Source organism: Linepithema humile, chromosome 6, assembly GCF_040581485.1.
Source record: "Linepithema humile isolate Giens D197 chromosome 6, Lhum_UNIL_v1.0, whole genome shotgun sequence".
Taxonomy (NCBI): Eukaryota; Metazoa; Arthropoda; class Insecta; order Hymenoptera; family Formicidae; genus Linepithema; species Linepithema humile.
The window spans coordinates 10,053,919-10,076,531 of NC_090133.1; the positions used below are offsets into that span (position 1 = coordinate 10,053,919).

A 22,613-nucleotide genomic window follows, 5' to 3' on the forward strand; every position below is an offset into this window, starting at 1 on the left:
GGACCAATCACATGTCTTACGTGAAGTTGTAGTAGAAATATGATTGGTCAATTTACTAATTAACACGTATGCAAGTTTGTGAATGTACCTTCAAGTGTGGCAAAAAGATTGCAACTTTTTACTTGATGCTGTTTTAGAACACACTAAAGTCATAACTCGTTCTCGCCATTCTCGCATTTGAGGTAAATATTACGTCTGAAATTAAATAATTAAAAATTAATTAATTTATTGTATAAGCAATATTTATTCTTACACATATTGGAAGCTTACGAATGTCAAATTATTAGAATTATATTAATATTTAGATGGCATACATTTATCTAAGTAAACAGAAAGATCTGTATTATTTTATACACAAATTTTAATTTAACTTATTCATATTTATTCGTCTTGTCTTTAATATGATTCTTCATAAACTTTGTCAAATAATGACTTTGCTTTTCAGGTATTTGATATCACCAAAGATGACTAAATTGAATGCAAGTGTTCATCCTAGTTTGTCCGAGATGGTTATAGAGAATTTACGACGGAGAAATGTGATTACAATTGTGGATTTTGTCACTGCAAATCCAATTTCATTGATGAATTTTACTGATCTTACTTATAAGGTATGTATTCAGTACAAATATTGGTAAAATAAAACAAATTAATAGAACATTGTTACTTCACTCACTCACAAATTTAATATATTATTTACATTTGCAGGATATATTACAAATAAAACAGGACATATTGAAAAAATTTAGCGGTATAGAAAGAAATGCGACTGATCTTCTTGCAATAGAGCGCAGCCATCTAATTTCGACCAATATAACATGGTATGTTTGAGACAAATCAGTGTTTTATGGAATTGATTTTGATGAACACAAATACTTAATGCCTAAATAATGAGAAAACCACTTTAGAAGAATAATAATTGCTCAGGTAAAGGTTTATTTTCTAGTATCAAATGTCTGAGTTTTGCACAGTTTGGATAAATTGCTGAAAGGTGGCCTGTGTTCTGGACAATTGTATGAGCTGTGTGGGTTGTCATCTTCTGGAAAGACTCAATTATGTTTGACAATAGCTGCCAATGCTGTTATTCAGTCAGATGTCGTTGTATGGTACTTTGACTCAAAGAGAGACTTTTCCAGCTTGCGATATGAAGAGATTCTGAAAGCGAGAAACTTTAAGCAAAAAGTGGTAATGTTAAATGTTTAATGATATTGACACTCGCTAGCAAATCGAGTTGATAGTCAAATATTAAATAGATACTTATGCAAATTTAGATTGAACACTTATGCACATGTATCTCACAATTATAGCTGTATAATTAGAGAAAATAATTTAAAAAGAAAGAAATAGTAAATTTCTGTAAGATAAAAGCTTTATATTTATTGCTTTTAAAATACTTGATACATTGACTTATTTCATATTACATTATGCAAACAATATTTCAGGATTTTATTTTTTACTGCTGAATATTAGACAAACTATATTTCTTTTCTTTCAGAATATAAAAGACGCAATGCAACGTACAAAAGTCTGTTATGTGCATTCTTCTGATGAATTAATACGAGCCCTGCGACAATTGCGAATTGTGTGCAAAAATGGGGAGGATGACGAGTCTTCTGAAAAAAGGAAGCTTCTTGTAATTATCGACTCTTTGCCGGCAGTGATTTTCAAGGTGCCAATAGATAGATTTCTATTGACGATTCATACAACTCCTCGAATATTGTCGGTTCTATTTTATTAGTATATTCATTTCCATTTCTTAATAGAATATTCGTATATCAACACACACGTCCACAGCATATAATTGATATAAGTACAGTACGTCTAAAAGGAATGGCATTTTTTTGTTAACATTTTAAGAGAAACGTTCTTTTTAGACATGCTGTAATTAACATAACGTTTAAAAATAATACTATGTCTTTGCTAATATATATAATGATTGCTTTATTATTAATATTCTGCATTCCTGCACTCGTACGTATGTTTGTAAAGTCACAAATTAATATATTTTATGAATTTAAGTTTTCTTATGTGAGAGCGCTCATTTTCTAACAATCTATTTATCATTCAAGGTAACGCGAGACACGCACCAAGTTGGTCACGAGACAATATACGAGCTCGATGATTTTGCCGAAGCATGTCGGTTTCTCACAACAGAGTGCCGTGCAACGGTGATTACGGTAAACTCGATCACTCGATGGAATTCTCCCGAGCAAACGGATTTAGCCGCCGTAAAACCAGCTTTGGGAAAATACTGGATGAGGATACCAGCCACGAGATTGCTGTTAACAAGACGGCACGGTGAAATCCGGAGAATCTCGGTTTGGAAGGATCTGAGATTGGATGAACATTCGTTTTGTAACGTGACTGTGAGTGATGCCGGAATCACTTCGTAATAAACTACTGTTGATCAGTGCTTAAATGTACTGATCAATCGTTGTGTTATTCATATTTTGTCATAAAATTTGATAAATAAATAATAAAGACTATTTTTTATTAAAACATCTCTCTCTGTAATGTTTTTATATTATTTATGTTGTACTTTACATTAATAATATCTTTTTATCGTTTTATGTATCTAACTTGAGCAATTATCATAGTTAGTTAAAATCTATTTATATGCTTTGTCTTTTTTTAGTCTTTGGTCTCTTATCGTTGTCTGGTATCTCTAAAGTAGTTTATCTAGAGTGAGCCATTCGCCTTTCGTAACAACTGGCAACGTCTGTAGTGCGGGTATCACTTCGATTAGTGAAAGATTAACTTTTTCGCTAAACACACGACTTTCTTCAGACTCCCATAGATTAGGTATGAGACTTACAACTATTTCGACGGTACTTTCAAACCGCTGCTGCATGACCTTCATTGCACTGGCATAGTTCGTCTGTAAGAATAATCGTAGATAAGTAAGTTTTGATACGAAAGTTGAAACCACATATTATTACACTAAAAAATAGTGAATATATATTTATTTTATCGGCATAACTGCTGCAATTTTATCATTACTTTCTCTCATTTTTATAAGAACGAAAGAGGAGAATACGTACCACTTTCATCTGGTTTAGTAACTCCACGTATCGGTCTGAAAAAATGCAATCTTCCCTAGACTTCTCAATTAAAACAGGCGCCCAGGTTTTCCACTTGGCTAAATAATCGGCTAACGGCACCACGGTGAGGTAAAACTTGGATTCTTCAACTGTCCCTTCATAATCATCATCATGCATGACCCTGTTGTAAGTGTTGCAGTTGCCTCTTAATGTCTGTTCCCAGTTGAAGAAGTCGTCGATCAGGAAAAAATTACCCTGCAACTGTGACGGTCCGTACGTGGCTCTTCTGCTGTACAGATCGGTGCTCACATTGAACACTTCAGCGATCTGTCTGATGATACCTACAGCATTTAGGTAAGTGCTAGGCTTCATCAACACACTCCGCACACCGTGCTCGTTAAACTTCATTTCGAATAAATGCGGTACATCGATCAACTCGACGGGTGAAATGTACTTGGTGGAATTCGCATACGTTATCATCGTTTGAAATTGAATGTCTGGCATAGAACAGATTAGGCTGTCCGGTATTCTATGTTGACATAGTAGTTTACAGGTCATCTCTACTGTTGTAAGTGGTTTCCTGTATGACAACGTGGTCTTTTTTACCTCAAATATGTATTCTGGACCCAAGGGCCAAGACATGTCATCAACGATTGTGGCCGCTAAACAAATAGAAAGTTCAATCAGTTGTAATATTAAAATATTATATCCATCAATATATAACATTAATCTTTATAATTGGATTTGTATACGATTCGTCTAAATTAAGGGAATCTTGATTTCTTTTTCAATAAAAACACTGTTTTAATTCAGATATTTCATCGTCCTAAAATAGGAAAAAAAGATACGAATGCAAGTGGATGCTGCATTTTCGAAAAAAAGTAGATAAATTCATTAATGTTGTTTTCGCTAAATATTTTTAACTTGGATTATTTTGTTAAAGCATATAATATAGCATATAATAGTTACATGATTTTATGCGCGATAAATATTAACTGACGCGAGTAAATTCAGTAATTGTACTCACCTAGAAAATAAGGGATAATAGTCAAATTCATTTCGCAGTAATCTTGTTATACGCGCTATACGTTGTACATTCAATTAACGCTATTCTTGTATCTGCAAGTCCTCTACATAAGAGTTGCTCCTAACTCAACTTCTGTACGTTGAATCTCTTGACCTGAGTTCTTTTATGTTATGTCCAAGCAATTCAAATGTCGAATCTATCATTGTAATGTAAACAAAAATATTTCGACGATGTTTACACATGTTATCTTGTGGATGTAGAGTTGTTTCTAAGGCATATCTGAAAACACGTGCGCAAATTATAAAAATTTTATTCTATACATGGTGTCTCGTAATTCCCAAATCAAGATATTACAACATGAAAGTTCTCAAAAAACGAAATAGGAAAGTTTTTTACGATTTTTCAATCCAAGCAACAGTTTTTAAAATTGACCAATCAAGCTCCATGATTATTCGTGACAGAAGTCTGCGGTGTGTCGTCTGACATCAATCCGTATTGATCTCTGTTGAGATCAAAATGAACGTGAAGAAGTATATTCACCCAAGAAACAAATACAAGAAGCCGCCGAATTACAAGCAACTCGCAATCATGTATCCAGAATTTCGCGAAGTTGCAATTATGGTATTGTAATATTTTCTCTAATCTACAAAATAGTGCAGTCTTGTATACATAATGTGTGGTTTAGGTTAGAAATTCTGTAAATATAAAGAACTATGCATTCTATACGATTATGTGCATTTTTTCATGCTTTATTTTTTACAATTTTCTACAATTTAATTTTTACAATAATGATGATATCTTTTTTATGTTATTCCATCCATGTTGGCACTCAGGATTTCACAGGAAAAGTCAGGATTGACTTCCAAAATCAGAAGAGTCTACGCGTGCTTACAGAAACACTTCTGAAACATGACTTCGATCTTCACGTGAGCATACCGTCGAACAAACTAAATCCGGCGATTACTTTGCGCATGAATTACATTCTGTGGATCGAGGATTTGATGAGACACTCCAAGTTGGAAATGAATAAAGTCATGGGTGTCGACATTGGTGAGTCTATGATTGCATCTTTAAAACATCTGTAAGCTACTTGATCCTTTTAATTCTTATAAGGCGTGTTAGTAATAAAATACTTCTGACGATTAATTCAAATAACAAGAGAAACAAGAAGTTTATTTGACTAACAATTAAGAATACAGTTAAAATAGCTTTTCCAACATCAATTAACGCGCCTCGCTTTTACATGTATTGAGCAGATCATTTTTGTGTGAAATTTATCGCAAAGAACAAAAGTTGTGTCTTAAAAATTAATGAATATAGAATAATTAGAACACTAATCACAGCAGTCATAAAGATTTCTTATCGAAGATGAAAAGTTAGGAGTTTGAAAAGAGTTTAGAGAATTTGCTTGTAATAATGATATTTTGCTACTGCTCATCTTGCAATTTACTTAAATGTTTAGTGTGTGGGTTGCCAGATATGTAAATTATAGATAAATATATAGATTACTTGGGAAACATTTGCTTGAAAAAGATTTGTTTTCAACAGGAACAGGAGCGATTTGCATATATGCTCTATTGCTGGCAAAAATCTATGGATGTCGTGTGCTTGGCACAGAAGTGGATCAAGAGAGCACGGATTATGCAGAGAAATGCATAAGAAGAAACAACTTGCAAGATTTAATTAAAGGTAAGATTTGTTAGTAACTTTCATAACAGTTGAAGGATCGTTTAGAACTAAAGTTGGAAAATTTAATTCCACGTGAGATTTTCCGATTTAGTAATTACAGTGAACTCCGATAGAATTTTTAAGGACACGATAGAGAACGAGAAAGTTTATGACTTCTCGATGTGCAACCCGCCGTTTTTCGAGAACAAAGATGACGGGGAAAAGACTGCTAAGGCCCTGCCACCGAGAAATGCGCCCACCGGAAATGACAGTGAGCTGAAAACCGAGGGCGGCGAAGTGGCCTTCGTGACAAAAATGATTGACGAAAGTATCGAACTGGGAGATCAAATAAAGATCTACAGTACAATGATCGGTAAAAAAGCCGATTTGTTTCATATCAAAAAGCTGATAAAGTCGAGGAACATAGAAAACGTAACGTGGACAGAATTTTGCCAAGGTTACACGACACGGTAAATAAATTGATATTTTAAAATTTGTTGCAGCAAATTAATAGCGTAATTAACTAGTAAACTAGTAATATAAATTGTCATTAGTTAATGTTTAATAAATGATTAAATTAATAAATAAAGTCTTTAGAGATTATAGCTGCGTTTATCAATAGATGGGGTTTAGCTTGGAGTTTCCTACCGAAAAGCATCGTGGACTTGAGCACTGCACCTGTTATTAGAAAGAGCGGAAAATCTATGACGCAGATCTTGAAGAAGAATTATAAAACCTCGATAACGGTTCCTGTGAAAGAGAAATTTCTCCGCATGGACGATTTAATTGGTTTCCTAAAAACAACGGCGGAAGAAATCAATGTAATACATTAACGTCCTTACTTTTAGTATTAAATTACTATTTGTTAATTATTTTTAATTAAAAATTTATGTAATCATCTATTTGTTTGTTATTACAGATTAAATTACAAGACGTTCCCGTTAATGAGGACAATTTTGACGGCTGGATGTGTCGAATAATTGCTGGAGAAAAGTCATGGGAGCACTCGCGCAGGAAACGGCGTCTAGCACAGCGAGAAACTGCATTGAAAAGGTTAAAAAATGAAAGTGACGAGTGTATTAAAACGAATGCAATTCAAGAGATTTCAAGCACAGTCACGAAAGAAGATGACAACAATGAACAAGTGAATAAGAATCCTTCAGACGAGCCATCATCATCGACAGTTCAAGTCAGAAATGATACAAGCAGTTCGAATGAAAAAAATTTTGCTAAGAAAGTACCTGAGAAACGTGTTCCCCTGCTTGTTTGCAAACTCTGCGTGCAGATCGAAAGTCCCGAATGCGACGAAGAGACACTTATGCAGGACGTGTTCAGAATATGGATGCTATTTGAGAATGGAAGCGGCGGTCTGGAAGCGTTACAATCGCTGCGACAGTACTTGATAAACAAATTGCAAGTGAGAGAAAAAATTGGCGATAGTTTGTCGAAGCCTGTGAAGAAAAGGAGGAAAAGGACGAGGAACGCTCCCGGCGGAAGCGGCGGTACTGCAATCGAACGATCTCAGTCGGAGAAAGATTTGTCGATTGGCGAAGACGCGAAAAGTTTCGATAGCTCTTAAACCAAACTTGACGCTGTGATACGTATGTAAAACAATGTATATTTCATTCAACATGTTGAAAGTAACAAGATGATATACGTAAACCAAGTTTGTAACTTTTTATTTGTATAATAGACCTTATGATTAATCACTATTCCTCTTTTATAGTACAATGTGGCTAACAAGCGCGTTGTACTTATTCGCTATAAATGATTATTATTGCGACGTGAAAATGAGTCTGTCGGGACGACAGAGATCACACGATATGACGATACAACATTTCGTTAACGATCGTTCGATCGTTCGCTTTTTTTTCCTACTCTTGCTACAAAAAAAATTGCTAGTACTCTCTTCAGGCCTGAACTCTCGCTTGAGAATCGACGAGGGCTGCAATAAAATAATCAGCACTATTTTCTTCGGCGAGACACCGTGACTACTCTCTTTCTTTCTCTCTCTCTCTCTCTCACACTACTCGCTAAGATTATTGATCGCGGTATCGCTCATCGATCGAACCGCGGATAAATTCGTAGAGCGGACGAAGTGAACGAAAATTAACATTAACAGCACGGTAACATTCTCAATTCTCACATAATCGTCTTAGGACTATAATCGTAAAACTCGAAGTCGATTATTACAATCGCAGCAATTTCATCAACAATCGCTGTATTTTTTTTTTTTTTTTATATTAACAAATATAATCGGGTAACAACGTCATTCGCTCTTGCAGCGTTTACTCTTATCACCACTCTTCTCACGACTGAGAGTGTTGATGTATAATATACCCATGCATCAACGAGAAGTATATTGCTTAAAAATAAAATCCTGCACAATTCGAGGACACTGATGAAAGTAAAAGGAAGCACTTTTGCATACGAACTGCTGTACGAAATAAAAGACGGTGCGTTACATTTGCATGGATTTCGATATCACGATACTTTCTTCTTTCATTGGTATTAATTAGGATGCGGCGACAACAGCCTAAACGGCGACCTTGCGGAAAAGGACAGATAGAACCGGATTGCTGAACTCATTTGAAAGCACCAGTGCGCGCTGGTGCATCGTCCGTTGTACACGTTTCTAATCGTAATAACATGACGTAACGTAATGCCCATAGTGTCCGACATGCGTTCTGCTAAAAACAAATCTGGGTAAAAGGAAAACTTATACCGAACCCCCCCCCCCCCCCCAAAATGTTCAGTGCGTCCAATTTGCTCGCATACATTATGTACTGGGTCCGTCGAACAGTTCGGTTCGATTTTTCAAGGAAATTCAATCGCTTTATTAATAAACACATCGCTTTATCGCTAATCAATGAAATAATTTCGTTGACCTTTCAAAATTCGCGAGTTCGCTTCGAGTAAATTGCGTCATCATCCATTTCCGTGGAGCGTCCATGTCATTGAGATCAAAATCACCGCGTCGAAACTTTGCAAAACCATTTTCTAACTGTTTTGGAAGTTACAGCGGCTCTCTGTACACTTTACAAAGCTTTCAGGCAGAAACATTCGAATTTTCTCGAAACTTGAACATAATGCGACGCAAATGCAGCTTTTCGACGCTCATTTTTTAATCGAAACAAACTAATTTTGCATCAAAATTGCAGCTGAGAATGCAAAGACATTTTTTAACAGCTTTTCCTGTATTAAACAATTTTAGCGATACATACTAAAAATCGAACCGAACTTTTTGACAGACCCAGTATATTTATAGTTAAGTATAATTTAACCCTTTGCGGTGACAAACTGGACTCGCTGCGCATTTTTCTTACACGGCAATCAGCTGTACTCTTTTTCTCATTCGCGGCTGATCGCACAAGATTTCACTTGTATTCTTATCTCTTAGCAAAATCTTTTCATGTCTTTCGCAGGACAATCTTTAATAACGCGATCAGTAGGACAGTCATTATTAAGCGCAATTCGACCGCAAAGGGTTAGTGTGCACCAGTGCACACTAGTGCACTCGAATTCGCTGTAAATAGAAAAAAAAGGAGACATATGATTTCCGATACCTATTAAAAATGATCGAGTGAAACGTCGCCGATTAACGAATAAATATAACGAATTAACAGTCGGAATCGTCGACGCATCGTATCACCGGCGTTGCAGCGACGAATAACGAGCTCTTCCTTGAAAAAATGCGCGATCACACGGATGAAGAGATCATATTGCTCCTCGATTCTGCGACGCGCAGCGGAAACAATCCTTTGTTGTATATCTAACGCACTCGCATCGAAGATCGTTCCTTCAAGCGACGCGACACCCTTGTCTGTTATGTACACTTATAACAAAATGAGTGTGCGCATCGCGTGTGAATTCAACTCCTCGACGAATATATGCGCTTCTCGCCTCTTTCTTAGCAAACGATGAGAAACTTGCATCTCGTTCCATTTTTTTTTTTTTTAAACTAGTCTTATAACCCGATTGCGTTTGAAAAGTACAACAAAACAGTACAAATACGAAGTATGTATATGTATGCTGCGTATGAGAACACACATACATACACATAACCATATACGCAATGATCCTCGAGCGCGCGCGAAGTCGTCCCTCGCGGCAGAGGACTAGGATTTAAAAAAAGAGAAAGGAAAGACTACTGACGTTCGTCGTCGGTGCGCAAAGAACTCAGCTCTCCGCCACCGCGACCGGCTCCAGGGTGTCCTCTTTGCTATCGTCTAATTTTTTGGTCTCCGGTTTCTGCTCGATCTTCTTCTCCGCGGACGCCTTCTTCGTCTCCCTGTCGTCCTTCTTGGCGTCCGTCTCGGTGATCATTTTGACGGCCTCGCCGCTGTCCGGCGACTGTTCCTTCTGCCGTTTTTCGATCTCTGCTTTGAAGTTGTCGATGTCCTGCTGACTGATTTGCACGAAGAGGATGCCGTTGATCACATTGAGCATATCCAGCACCGAGCCCATGCTCGGCGCCTGCACCTGAATCGGCGGCAAGCTCACGCCCGACTTGCCCGTGTAGATCTCGTTCATCTTCTTCTGCAGCACGACCGCCTGCTGGGTCAGGTGGCGCAAACAGTCGCTGCTCTCCTTCGTCTTCTCGTGCTCCTCGCCCAATTGCTGCTTGTAGATCGCGTACGTCTCCTTCTCGTTGTTCAGGGCCGCCCGGAAGTCGCCCATGCACGACTGGGTGCGCGCGACCAGATGATAGGAAACCGCCACCTTCAGCGAGCGCGGACCGTGGTAACGCAGATTCAGGGCTAACGCGTGCTCCAGGAAGCGCAGCGACAGCTCGTACTCGCCGACCGCGTGCAGGATCAGCGAGATATTGCTCTGAAAGAGTCGAGTATCATCGTTCAAACGTTCATTTGGAGATGTAGCTTTGGATATACAAGAACTTCTCATGAAAGAGATTTGTGAAATTCATCTCGGCAAACTTACATCCAGCAAGGCCACTTCCGGATGATCCTCGCCACAGACCAGCAGCGCCAGATAACGTGCTCTGTACAGAAGTCTTAGCGAGACAGACACCTGGCCGTTGGCGAAGGAATATAAGGCGAGATGTATCTGCGAATGTAGATTATTAGTTGTATATTATAATATTGTCACTTAATATTACTTTTATCGTCAAAAGTTGACAAAATAACCTAAAACTTTTATCATCTTTTCACTATTATAACGTTAATCATAATTGCATTAGAAGACTTACGTATTCTGTGATGGTATACGGATGATCGATGCCGTTGACTCTTTCCGACATGAGCACAGCCTTCTGCTGAGTGGCGAGCGCCTCCGCGTGATCGCCCATTATGTAATTCAGTCTCGCCAGCATTCTGAGACATTGCGCGATCTCGGGATGCATGGCGCCGTACACGTTGTTCAAAAGATTCAGCGCCTCGCTGATCAGCTCGTAGCCGTCCTTCAAATAACCCTGCTGGATCTTACTTTGGCCGGTGGTGTAAAAGTTGTACGCGTCGCTGGCCTGAAAGAAATCGAGTTAGAATTTACTCGAATCCCTAATTTGAGTAAAAATTATTGTTTAGCTCTTCAAACATTTTTAGATCTCCAAATTAAACTCTTTTAAAACTGTTTTTTTTTTTTTTAAATTGATCATTGTTGCAATAAATTAATCACTTGTAAAGTTTCAAAGCTATTAGATTTTTCAAGTGCTTTAGCAGCTCACCCTGGGATTGATGTGCTTGACAACAGGGAAGATGTTCAGTATGTCCTCCTCGAAGAACGTAGCCCGGTTCTTGTTCTCGAAGTTGTATTCGCGCAGCAATATCTGAATGCCGGCCTTGGTGCAGAAGCCACGCAGCAGCGAGATCTTTTGCAAATGAAAGTGTTCTATCGTGGCATCCAGGGACTCCGGACTCGGCGTTTCCCAGTCGAAATAGGCTTTCAGATCACCTTTGATTTGCTGCCACAGCGATTTAGGCGTCAATGACGCCCACTCCACCTCCGACTGCTGCGGCCCGTTATTTCTACCCTTGCGTTTGTTGCGGCGTTTGGCAGTTTTGCTTTGAAGCTGAAATAAGAAACGATCACTGATCAAGTAATTAGTGCAAAATTTCAACTGTCGATTGTCGCGATGTTTTCTGAATTATGCATTAAATATACGCGTCATGTGATTCAATGCGCCATGGCTTGCTGTACCTCTTCCAGATTTTGTTGAGGATGTATAATCTGCGCCGAAGACAGCAGACAATTCAGGAAGTGGCTGACGGCTGCGGACAAACTCATCAGTTCCGTGCCCTGCAAAACAATACGCTTCTAGTTCCGCTCTCCCAAAAATTCGGACTCCGCTCCTCCAAAAGTAATCAATACCTGCATGTAAGAAGTGAAGATGTGTTTGGCGGATCGAAGGATCAGCTCCGACACGGCGATGCGATTGAGATACTGCAGTTGCGGCACCGCGGCCAGCATGGCCGCCAGTTTGCCGAGATATCGAACGTTGATACCCTTGCCGTGAAGAGCCTCCACCAACGTGCTGCCGTCCATCGCGGCTGCTGTGTGATCCAGGCACTCTCGAATCTAGAATAAAGAATTATACGTGTAGCTTCCAATCGAATCGCAAAAATGCCAAGATTTCGCGCAATCCGACGACGAACTTACGAATGTTGGCAGCTGCATCGTGAGCAGGAAGTCCGCGGCGTCCTTCACCAATTGCTTCTGCTTCTTCAGGTCGGAACCGTTGGCATCCGGATGCTTGACGCCAGGCGAGAAAACGTCTGGATTGAATCTCACGTCGAACTCGGCGTCTCGCAGACTGCCCACCGCCATTGCGGCTTTTCGCACTATCTCCTTCGTGCTCTCCTCCACTATCGCCAAGCGACAAAACTTATTACACGACCAATACCTCGCTCTCTTCTAAATTGTGCAATCTTTTATATAATAATTTCTCTACAATTCATAATTTTTGATATTCTTTCCTTCTTTCTTCTCGACGTGCAACATTTCTTCGGATAGAATTCTTATTAAGAGCCACTCTTTTTTATCAACTCTATAAAATAATTAATACATCTAGAAAAAGATATGATACGCACATTCTTGTTTTTCACCGCCCGTGATCGAGTCGGTGATGCTCTCGACGATTTTCTTAGCTTCATCGGCTTCTATCAACGACTGAGTGCAGTCTTCTTTGTTGCTGTCTACAGCTACGGCGACAGTTAAGTCCTCCTTCTTGCCCTCCTAAAACCCATATTGTTCGCCAACGTTCGCATTATCTCTTTTTTATAATCACGATCTCGAATTATTTGCGATAAAGCCATACATATTTACCTTAGCAGACGCCTCCTTTTCCTTTTGAGATCTTCTAGCTGACGTAAGCTGCTGCAGATTAACGGCCGCGTGCTTGATAAACTGAACGTACCTCGCCTCGACAAACGAGTCTATGAGCTCCTGACGCAAGCAGGCCAATCTGTGCTTGTGCTCCACCGGAAAGCCCAAGGCTCGCGCCTCTTTGCTCAGCTCCACACCTTCAACTGAAGCGGAATATCTTTCGCATAACCGGAATACGCACAGCTTTTTCGAATTATCGTAGGATTCTTCGACTCACGTTTGAGGAAATTTACGTCGGGCGGAAAGGTCCTCAACAGATCCAGCACATAATGCCGCGAATCGTTACCGATGATACCCTTGCACTCCACGCTGCTGCACAATTCAATCTCCTCGCCGGCGTCGTTGATCACTTTGTGGGGGAGGATTTTCAGCTGCTGCCCAGCTTTGTTCAGCTAAATAAAGCGATCGAGTGTTCAATTGATTGCATTATCTTTTCTCAACGTAGACATTAGCGTGCTATCTGTATCTCAATTTTTTCACCATCCTTCTTACTGATTTCACTACGATTTCGCATGCACATTTACCAGTTCGAGGTACTTGGGATGCGTGAGGACTGTCTTTCCGAAGTCGACCGATCCGTAGACTACCGACTGTTCCTGTTCGCGTTCCAGTATGCCCGGTATGATGGATTGCGCGGTGACACGGTAGCCTCTGCGAAAGGATTCATTAATTAAAGCTTGATAAAAGCGCAAAGTGAAATCGTAAGATTCGAAAAACGCACCTGTAGTCGATGACGACGGTGCCGAGGGTGTAGAGACCGGGCAGGTCCACAGCTGCGTACACCCGGACGCCCTGTAGATCATTGCGAGGCGCTACGAAAGCCGCGGCGTCGCCGCCCAACTCTTTGTAGTGATCGCGCACGTCGAAGCCGAGCGAGAAGAAGATATTGTTCCAGATGAACATCTGCATTTTCGCCTCCTCGCCCGGGTTGATCGCCATCACGTTGCCGTCGATCACCGCCACCGCTCCGCGAGTCGCTGCCGCCACGAAGTCACTGTGAACCTGAACAATGGGAAGAGAAGAATTGATTGTTGAAGAGAAAACTATCTGTCATTTGATATATTGAGGAGAGATCGACGGCGCACCTTGAAAATAGCTCGCTCTCGCAGCAATCTCTCGGGAAGATTTTTACGCGGCAATTCTCTCGTAGTCTGCAGCTCCTCGTTCCAGTCGCGAGTTTGTCCCGGGATGTGTTCTTCGTATCCCAACTTGGAGGAGAAGGCTAAGGGCGAGAGAAGGGATCGATTGAATGAAGAGAATTTATTAGAATTAATCAAAGGCGATGTATATGCGTACGTCATTAAAGTTTTGGCAGCACTTACTGTCTTCTGCGCGAATGGCATCGATGGTATGCTCGATTTGCGGCGCGCTCCAGGCATACAGCTGATAAGGCGTGGCCACTCGTTCGAAGGGATGCCTCTGAGTCCTGCGTCGTTGCATAGCGGCGAAGCCTCGCTTGAAGGCCTGACTGAGCTGGTTCAGCAGCTCGATTAGGCTGTGGCACAAGTGACTAGGCGTGGCCGGTTTGGGATTGAACATCTCCTTGGTTGACTGGTTGACGAAGAAGCCTCTAGCGCACGCGGTCAAGTAATACTGCTTATCCTCCAGTGTCACTACATGCAAATATATTAGGTCACCGTGAAGTTTTCTATGGCCGGGCGGTGGATTCCATCCCGACGTTGTTAGAACCTGGGGAAATGTAAAAGAAACTTGGAAACTCTTCGTCTCCGTCTTATTCAGACGAAAGTAAAATCTCGTTTTGAATCTTGAAAGAAATAAGAAAGAAATCTTTTAATGAACTTTTTTCGGAACAAATAATCTGCGTTGCTTTGTGCTAGATATATTATACAATATATCTACGTTTCTTTGATAAATTTAATTAAACTTTATTACCAAGACTTCTTCGTCTCTAAAAGAAAATCTGTCTTCTAAAATTTATTTTCCAAAATATATTGAAAGACTTGGAGCTTTTTCGGCTTTCTTGTTTGAACTTTTCAAGAAAAAAAAAAAAGAAAAAAAAGAAGAAAAACTGTCCCTGATATATTATCCAATATAATCAATTTACCTTTTATTTTATCTGCTCAAGTCTTACAATTATGAACACGTTCCGTGCTCTGATTTTACGTGACTTTCTACTTGTGTCCTGAAATTTATTATATATGTTATACAAGATTTCAATTAGAAAATCAACGAAAAAGAAGTGTAATATACAAAATGCGTCGTACACCAAATATGAGAGAAATATTTTGTTTTAAACAGCCTGAGCGGAAAGTTCAGCGCGAGCCACGTGACACGAAACGTGTTAATAAACTGATTAAGAATCATTAACTGGATTTATTATCAAGAATCGCCAACCTTTAAACACGGAGGACACTTCTGTTCTTTCGCCTGCGGCTGAAGGGGCAACAGAGGCCTGTCCTTGCAACCGGGTATGATGTAATCAGGCGGCGTGCAGTCGACGGAATCCGCCCGGGTCTTCTTCTTCTCCAGAATATCGCCGTTCGTAACGATATTGAGGAACGACAGGCTGCTGCACTCGACGCCGTTGTAAGCGTCCGCGGGGTCCACGGACTTGAGCAAGTCGCGCACGTGCCGCACGTGTATACGCGCCTCCCGCATCGTATACGGCTCCTCCACCACCTTGATGATCGAGCCGTCCTTCAGGCCTTCGATATTCTTCAGCTCGGCGAAGTTGTCCAATGTGTTGGTGTCCAGTTGCAGGGAGAAGCACGTACGGTGACAAGTGTCTTCGCGGTCCATGAGCAGCTGGTGGATCTCCTGCGATGAAAAAACGCATCGGTGGAATCAGATTTGGAGTATTTCTTCAAAATATTTCGATAAAATTGATGAAAACGCGAAATAAATTGAGTAATAGATAAGACGAAGCCGGTGAAATTAATTTCGGGCTGAAATAATCACATCTGTTTTATCATCAAAACGTATACAATTACCTGAACAAGCTCCATGCTAGAAACCTGAATGTCAAAGGGTTCGGAACCTGGGCTGACAATCTTGACGGTGAAGCCCATGTCCTGAATAAAGACAACCTCCTGATCATTCGGGGCATCTTTCTCCTTATCAGTAGTCTCCGTTTCCTTCTCGTTCCTGCCGCTATTTTTATCCTCTTTATCCTTCTCCTTCTCGCCTTCCTTCGTCGCCTCAACCTCCCCCTTTTCTACAACGTTCTCCGTGGCTCCGCTTGTACTTCCGCTCTCCTCTGCTTTCTGTTTCACTTCTGTAAATAGTTCATCGTATAAGAAACACATCATTTTGCAAATTATTTTATAAATCTTTTGTAATGTGTTCAAAGAATTTATGGGCAATCAAAAATTAAAATAAGTCAAGACTCTTCTATTTGAAAAATAATAAATATATAGTATAATGAATTAAAGAACCAAAACAAGGTTATCGTGCTAAAAAAATGTATAATTAATTAAAGTATAAATATTTATACTTTAATTAATGTAAATATTTATACTTTAATTAATTATACATTTTTGCAGCACAATAACCTTGTTTTGGCTCTTTATTCAGTTCATTATACTCTATCTGTGATTAATGTATTTTGCCAAAATCTCATTAGATATATCGCGTAAATCAGTTAAATGCGTACATACAATTATCGGAGCTCGAGCAGGTCGGTTTAAACATCCAAGATGAATAAAATTAATTTATATAAATAAATTGCAAAATATTATAATAATTCACTTCTCGCCCTGACACTGAAAAGGTTGCGACACGTTCGCGAAGAGGATATAAATACACCGCAGTCTCAAAGTGGTCTCGTTTTGTCGCATGCATTCTCTTATGCGCTCTCTCGCCACTCTTGCATTCATCGATGCGCATATAAATAAGCGACGAAGTTAATAGTTTGCACTGAAATTCTGTACTATTTATATTGGGGCCTGTATTTGCAATATATCTGACAAAGAGACACGCGGCAACAATGATTTGTGTCATTTGATTTAGTAACTGTAATTATTGTGACGTGGTTTTGTTACAGTAATATTTGATTTTTCCGTTTTTTATTATCTGTCAGTATCGTTATTATATAAATTGTTAAAATTACACTAATTTTTTTATTTAATTAGTTTTTTTTCAATCGACTAAAATATGTTTTTTTGTAGTCTTTAAACCATTGTTTCTTCCTTTCTATTTTCATCACTTATCATAGCTCGATTCTTACTGTACAAATAAATATACTATTATTAAAATAACAAATTATTAATTATATTAGTTTCTATTAATTGATTTTTGGCGGCAATGAGTTTCTTTCAGTTGAAAGCACTGTCAAATACTTTATAATGCGCATTATATTGTAATAAATAACGAAAAAATGCCTTTCGTTTTACAATCTTATTTATCGCATGTATTTTAACACTTTCAATTTGATCGTGAATTCTTAAGCTAATGTTTAACTACATCAGATAGTGTTTAATTATATCAATATTACTAGGAAAAACTTTATAAAAACAGGTGGTCGCAATTAACTTTGCGCTTCAATAAGCCATGTTCCGCAAATATTATCGGTCTTTCTTGAGCAATTCTCAACTAATAATCAGCAAGTTGCGTAATTGATAAGTAAACTATGTCATAATTCAAGTGCAGAGAATGATATATAAATCTACGATAAAAAAGCAACAGAAGGATCTTCAAAAATTTGCACTTCACAAGGACAAATAAATTATATGTTTTTATTTCTATTAATTATTTTTTTCTCAGCAATGCTTCAACGCTCTATGCAGGTGAATATTTGAATAAGAAATTAGATGCGATTAGAGAGACACACGTGTCTCGCGTAATGAACCAAAAGAACTATTTTTAAATGGTTAGATAAGAAATTTACAGAATTTTACTTCGTACATAATTTTTTCTTTCCCTTAACTTCTTTTCGTTTTCTGTTATCGCCCGTTTCGTCATCTTATCACCGCCGTTATCAAGTAGCGTTCCGCTACTATCGCTCGGTGTAAAATTATTGTACTCTTGTTACAACGCACGTAATCGAATACAGATAAAATATCACAAAATGAGAAAAGAAAGACTACAAAAAATCACAGAAAATATTAAGATTTAATTTAAAACTATTTAAAACTAATATATATTGGGTGTGTAAAATATGTTGAATGTAGAATTAAGGCTTTTTAATGAAAATTTAATTGGCTGCAATTTAAATAAAATTTTGTTTCAAGCTTATTAATTATTTCGTGATATTTTAACAACATTCAAAATATTGCTAAATAAGAATATAAAATTAATTAATCAAAACAACATTTGAAAAGTTACTGAATTCGTAAGAAAAAAATTTATCTTACGTACGCTTTAACTGCTATAAATAAAATTAGTTATTATTGAATCTCGAGACAAAAGCCCGTTAAAATAGAGATATTTAAGTGACGCAACAGGTGATAATGAAACTCGCCGTTACACAGTAATTCGTTTATAACTAGCAAATAGAATTCATTAAGCATTTACGAAATCGACTTATGGTTTACATCTGGCAGAATATTATTATTAACAATTATGGCAAACAAACGCGATCGTTTATCGCTTGTGCTTCTTTAAACACGTTGATAAATGGTATCATTAGTTTCATTCACGCGAAAGCGCGAAAACGCGCGCGGCTTTAATGTCATTCATAAAACATCTACGACCAGATGACCATTGATGCTCCCGCTAATGAACGAATCGCCGCGCTTTTCTCCTCCCTGTTAAATCGCCACCGTTTAATTTAATTCATGGTGTCCCCCGAACTGCAATGCGGCATCCATTGATCTTTGCAAGAGTGAGAGAACAATCCATTATTCTCAAACAATTTTATACGATTGTATAACTTTCATCAGTCTCGCAACAACATCCTTCTGAATTTACCTCACAAAACAACAAATCAGCAGATATCTTAAAAGTAGCTCAATAAATTTAAAGAATTTAAAATTATAAAAAAGTATAGTAATCATGTATGTATATTCGTGTTAGGAATGAAAAGATTGAAAGACATACGTAATTATTATAAATTTTTGGGAAAAATTCACATTATAAATTAAAGAAAATTATATATTTTTAAATAAATAGATAATAAGAGAGAGTTCAGAACTTTTTTACATCAAGGAAAAAATTGTAAAGCATGCTTATTTTTGCTAAGATTAATTTCAGACAGCACGAATATCGAGAAATTTCAAAGCCGCTCCTAATTTTTCAGGTATCATTTTTTTACATATCTTTTTACATCTGCCGAGCTCTTTTTCCCAGAAGATAGACTATCTATTGGAACTACAAAATCCGAGTGAAGTAACTAGAAAGCGTTAATGCGAGCTCAAAGATAGATATGCCGTGGATAACTATTTTACTGCTAAATATAGAATCCAAACGAGATGGGTTTACTGTACGAGAGTTATGCGAGTCACGACGCGTCGGAGACACGTGAGGAGGATCGATTTAAACATGCAAGCTCAAAGGTGAAAGTACGGGCCTCGCTGTGCGCTGCAATTGTACCGGTTAGCCCGGCAACTCGGTTATCATTAGGGGATGTTTGCTTGACGTAGGATCCCGCAGCAATATAATAGTCGACGCACTGATAACCTCTGTTATCGATACTTGTTCACTATTCCGCACCGCCATTGTTCCCTCGACTACACGTGAGTAAGAGGCGTATATCGCTAAACCGAGCCTCATTTCCCTCCTCATTTCTACTTACATCTGCAAGTATGCAAATAATTCTGCAATAATGGCGCTCTTTTGAATAGTTTTTTTTAACTCTTCCAACACTTCAAATGCATTTCTCAGGCAACTTTTCATGTTTAGATGATTGTAAACTGCAGTTTAGTAGGTTTAGAAGACAATTATATACTGATCCTTGTTTGTAGATATTTAGCGACACTATCTAAGATCAATTCTAGAAATATCTAATCTTAAGCCAGACATGAGCGTTTACTTTTCATCTGTTCGACATCTGTTCAGAAAAAACTTGTTCTGGGAAAAGAGAAAGTAATTTGATGCCTAACAATATTGAGACGAGCTAGGATCTTCGAAAATAACTTCCCAATTCTTTTAGAAGAGAAACATGTATTTTCTAAATTTCCTATTTAGATCTTTCGTGTTTATAAAGAAAAAAGAATCAATTATCACTTATTGTTGGAATTTTAAGAATTTATGCTATTACCCTAACAAAAAGATTAATTTTTATTTAAAAAAGTTGTGTGAAATTGGTACTAGAAGATTATTCCGTATTTTTTGCTTTATTATTATATCAATAATCCAATAATTATTTATTTATCTCAAGATTGATCTATTGAAATTAATTCTAAATATCATTGATGTTCCTACATGTTGATATTCATTGCAATATCAGTAGATCTTGCACCATAGATTGATATTCATTACATATTAATGACTTGTACTATGAACTGACGTCACTTGAAATCTCAATGTTGCATCATATCTAATTGTTTATTCTGAAACGTTAAGCATTACATTGTATTGAGATTTATAAATGCAATGTTAATAGCTTCCCTATCTCAAATATTGATGTATTCACTTCCCGACTGTTAATATTTTGTATCTTACATTTTAAACAATGCTACGTCATACAACAAAATTCGTTCTAAATGTCGATGTTACATCGAGTTTTCATGCAAAACGTGTGCTATTGTCAAGGATTGAGCCTAGCTGGACGTATTACGTAAACGCAATCGCAACATGTGTTCATGCAAGCATTTGCAACGCGTTGGTCCATACCGTTCACTTCATCGTGCGAGCAACAATCCATCATTAGTTTTTTTCTAGAATAAAATTTGCGGGTTCGAAAAACTCGTTGACAAGTTTATCATTCGCCGACTGTTTGCCGGCTAATTATCGCCGTTGAAATTCTAATAATTTGCATTACTGCTTCAGCTTGCAAAGTTATTGATATTTTCACTCGCCCGATAGATTCCTCGCTAATGTTTCTAAATTTAGCAGACGCGAACAAATATTAATTTTAATTGCAATTTATATATTTATAAAATTAAAAGACCGCATGAAAAGCGGTTTACAGTCTATTCTGTAATTTCATATTCCACTTACCAATATTATTACGTGAACTGTTTTTGAATATCTTGTAAATAAATAATACGATTCGTCAAAGTCGAGTATTTTCCTCTTTTGGAGACTGCGACTCGAAAGATTTTGAAAAATTCCTTGTTGAATATTTCGACGAACATTACACTAGTCTTATGTAAGACGTTCTCGAATAACGCTCGAAAAGATAACCTCGAAACCTCGAAAAATGTTTCACTAAATACGTTCATTATTATCCTTCACACTATCTTGCTGAATTATTTCACGAGTATTGAGATATGTATTCCCATTGATATATATTCCGACTATTTCAAAGACAGAGTACTTCGCAGAATATCTCGAATATTCAATATAAATCTTCTAAAGAAGAAGCAACAGAAATCCAAAACTACAATTTCACTCAATATTCAATTAAGAAATATTTTCGCATGCAAGCTTAAGCAATTGAAAAAAAATTCGTTTATTGGCGCTGCGATGTGTCTTCTGCTAGGCTTCCCCTTCCCGTCTCGCCTCCTCGTGCTTACTAGCAGCTCACATGACCCCATGCGCCGAGATTCGCGCAATTCGAGGGTTACATAACACGAGTCGTGTTCCATCTCGCTCTCTCTTACGCATTCGCTCGATTGAGGCCGGCTTTACGTTTACTGCTCGATTGAACCGAATGATGAAATGAAAAAGTCCCGACAATCCGAAAAACAGCCACAATGAAATGCGTGCGAGAATGATGCCCTCGTCAGAGATTACATAACGCAAGCGAGATAGAACGCGTTTGATTCTTTTCGAGATTAACCTTAACAAGCGTTGTAGCACTTCGTGCGCTTAGTATGATGCGCGAAAAATATATATCGATACTGACCGATCGCTTTTGTGGTTTCGTGTTCCTGATCACCGCTCAGCAAAGGGATTTTTGTGTTGCCGGTCTCTCGTTCGGACGTGTCGATCTGTGCACCGACTGCCATTTCCGCAACCATTTAGACGACGACGACGAAGACGATACCAACGACAACGGCACGAAGAAAATGACGAGGTTGACAACAAGGTTTAAGCACGGTTTTCTCTTTTCTAGTGTCGCTCTTTTCATATAAAACTCGTTTTCCCGGTGTCTTTTCGTTCTTTTGCAGGCCTTCGTTCTGATTCACAGATACGCGCACACACACCTTTTAAATCCGTCCGGTGCAATCGAAACGGAGAGCGTCAACGATGTCCAACTTTTTCAAGGGGCGACACACTACTCAAGCGCGCGCGCGGTTCCACGGTTCTGCACGTGCGTTTCGAATGGATATGAATTACTAGAAACTTATTACCTAGAGACGTTTTACGTTGTTACCATTTTTCAAAGTTGCCAACATAAAAAAGAACTAAATTCGACTATTCAAAGGTCGACAAGAGTGAAACTAGCACCTCTGTCGGAATAGAAGTAAAACCATAGACATATATAACTAGATCCAGCATGCCGTATTTTCTTTATGGGTGTTTACGATAATTCA

The 22,613-nt window shown here is 38.3% G+C and overlaps 4 protein-coding genes across 4 annotated transcripts; 2 read left to right on the forward strand and 2 right to left on the reverse strand.

The window, feature by feature from the left end:
- Positions 1-35: 35 nt before the first annotated feature.
- On the forward strand, positions 36-2,498 carry Rad51D (Rad51 recombinase D). The gene is made up of 6 exons (XM_012363479.2): positions 36-182; positions 446-608; positions 706-818; positions 969-1,182; positions 1,493-1,666; positions 2,067-2,498. The coding sequence occupies exons 2-6, from the start codon at positions 465-467 to the stop codon at positions 2,388-2,390; spliced, it is 969 nt and encodes a 322-aa protein (XP_012218902.2). The 5' UTR covers positions 36-182; positions 446-464; the 3' UTR covers positions 2,391-2,498.
- Positions 2,468-4,252, reverse strand: LOC105670134 (uncharacterized). The gene is made up of 3 exons (XM_012363477.2): positions 4,066-4,252; positions 3,039-3,700; positions 2,468-2,875 (listed from the first exon to the last, which is right to left on the reverse strand). Exons 1-3 carry the CDS (start codon positions 4,094-4,096, stop codon positions 2,663-2,665), a joined length of 906 nt encoding a protein of 301 aa, XP_012218900.1. The 5' UTR covers positions 4,097-4,252; the 3' UTR covers positions 2,468-2,662.
- Positions 4,253-4,401: 149 nt separating this feature from the next.
- On the forward strand, positions 4,402-7,399 carry LOC137000637 (uncharacterized). The gene is made up of 6 exons (XM_067357803.1): positions 4,402-4,686; positions 4,899-5,115; positions 5,614-5,754; positions 5,846-6,203; positions 6,356-6,554; positions 6,653-7,399. Exons 1-6 carry the CDS (start codon positions 4,582-4,584, stop codon positions 7,310-7,312), a joined length of 1,680 nt encoding a protein of 559 aa, XP_067213904.1. The 5' UTR covers positions 4,402-4,581; the 3' UTR covers positions 7,313-7,399.
- clu (clustered mitochondria protein homolog) lies at positions 7,388-22,392 on the reverse strand. The gene is made up of 17 exons (XM_012363475.2): positions 21,983-22,392; positions 16,026-16,309; positions 15,430-15,852; positions 14,397-14,763; positions 14,160-14,296; positions 13,796-14,076; positions 13,599-13,725; positions 13,292-13,466; positions 13,015-13,217; positions 12,780-12,924; positions 12,349-12,554; positions 12,061-12,267; positions 11,890-11,988; positions 11,417-11,761; positions 10,943-11,215; positions 10,675-10,800; positions 7,388-10,566 (listed from the first exon to the last, which is right to left on the reverse strand). The coding sequence occupies exons 1-17, from the start codon at positions 22,095-22,097 to the stop codon at positions 9,913-9,915; spliced, it is 4,167 nt and encodes a 1,388-aa protein (XP_012218898.1). The 5' UTR covers positions 22,098-22,392; the 3' UTR covers positions 7,388-9,912.
- Positions 22,393-22,613: the final 221 nt, after the last annotated feature.

Bases quoted from the DNA above. Each gene is read 5' to 3' on its own strand.
- LOC105670134 (XM_012363477.2), bottom strand. From the start codon at position 4,096: ATGAATTTGACTATTATCCCTTATTTTCTAG. The intron at 3,701-4,065 runs GTGAGTACAATT...CTATTTGTTTAG, and splicing joins TATTATCCCTTATTTTCTAG to CGGCCACAATCGTTGATGAC. The intron at 2,876-3,038 runs GTACGTATTCTC...TTATTCTTACAG, and splicing joins TACTAAACCAGATGAAAGTG to ACGAACTATGCCAGTGCAAT.
- LOC137000637 (XM_067357803.1), top strand. From the start codon at position 4,582: ATGAACGTGAAGAAGTATATTCACCCAAGAAACAAATACAAGAAGCCG. The intron at 4,687-4,898 runs GTATTGTAATAT...GTTGGCACTCAG, and splicing joins TTCGCGAAGTTGCAATTATG to GATTTCACAGGAAAAGTCAG. The intron at 6,555-6,652 runs GTAATACATTAA...TTGTTATTACAG, and splicing joins CAACGGCGGAAGAAATCAAT to ATTAAATTACAAGACGTTCC.
- Rad51D (XM_012363479.2), top strand. From the start codon at position 465: ATGACTAAATTGAATGCAAGTGTTCATCCTAGTTTGTCCGAGATGGTT. The intron at 609-705 runs GTATGTATTCAG...TTACATTTGCAG, and splicing joins TTACTGATCTTACTTATAAG to GATATATTACAAATAAAACA. The intron at 1,183-1,492 runs GTAATGTTAAAT...CTTTTCTTTCAG, and splicing joins GAAACTTTAAGCAAAAAGTG to AATATAAAAGACGCAATGCA.
- clu (XM_012363475.2), bottom strand. From the start codon at position 22,097: ATGGTTGCGGAAATGGCAGTCGGTGCACAGATCGACACGTCCGAACGA. The intron at 14,077-14,159 runs GTGCGCCGTCGA...CCCATTGTTCAG, and splicing joins GAGAGCGAGCTATTTTCAAG to GTTCACAGTGACTTCGTGGC. The intron at 10,567-10,674 runs GTAAGTTTGCCG...CGACTCTTTCAG, and splicing joins CGGAAGTGGCCTTGCTGGAT to AGCAATATCTCGCTGATCCT.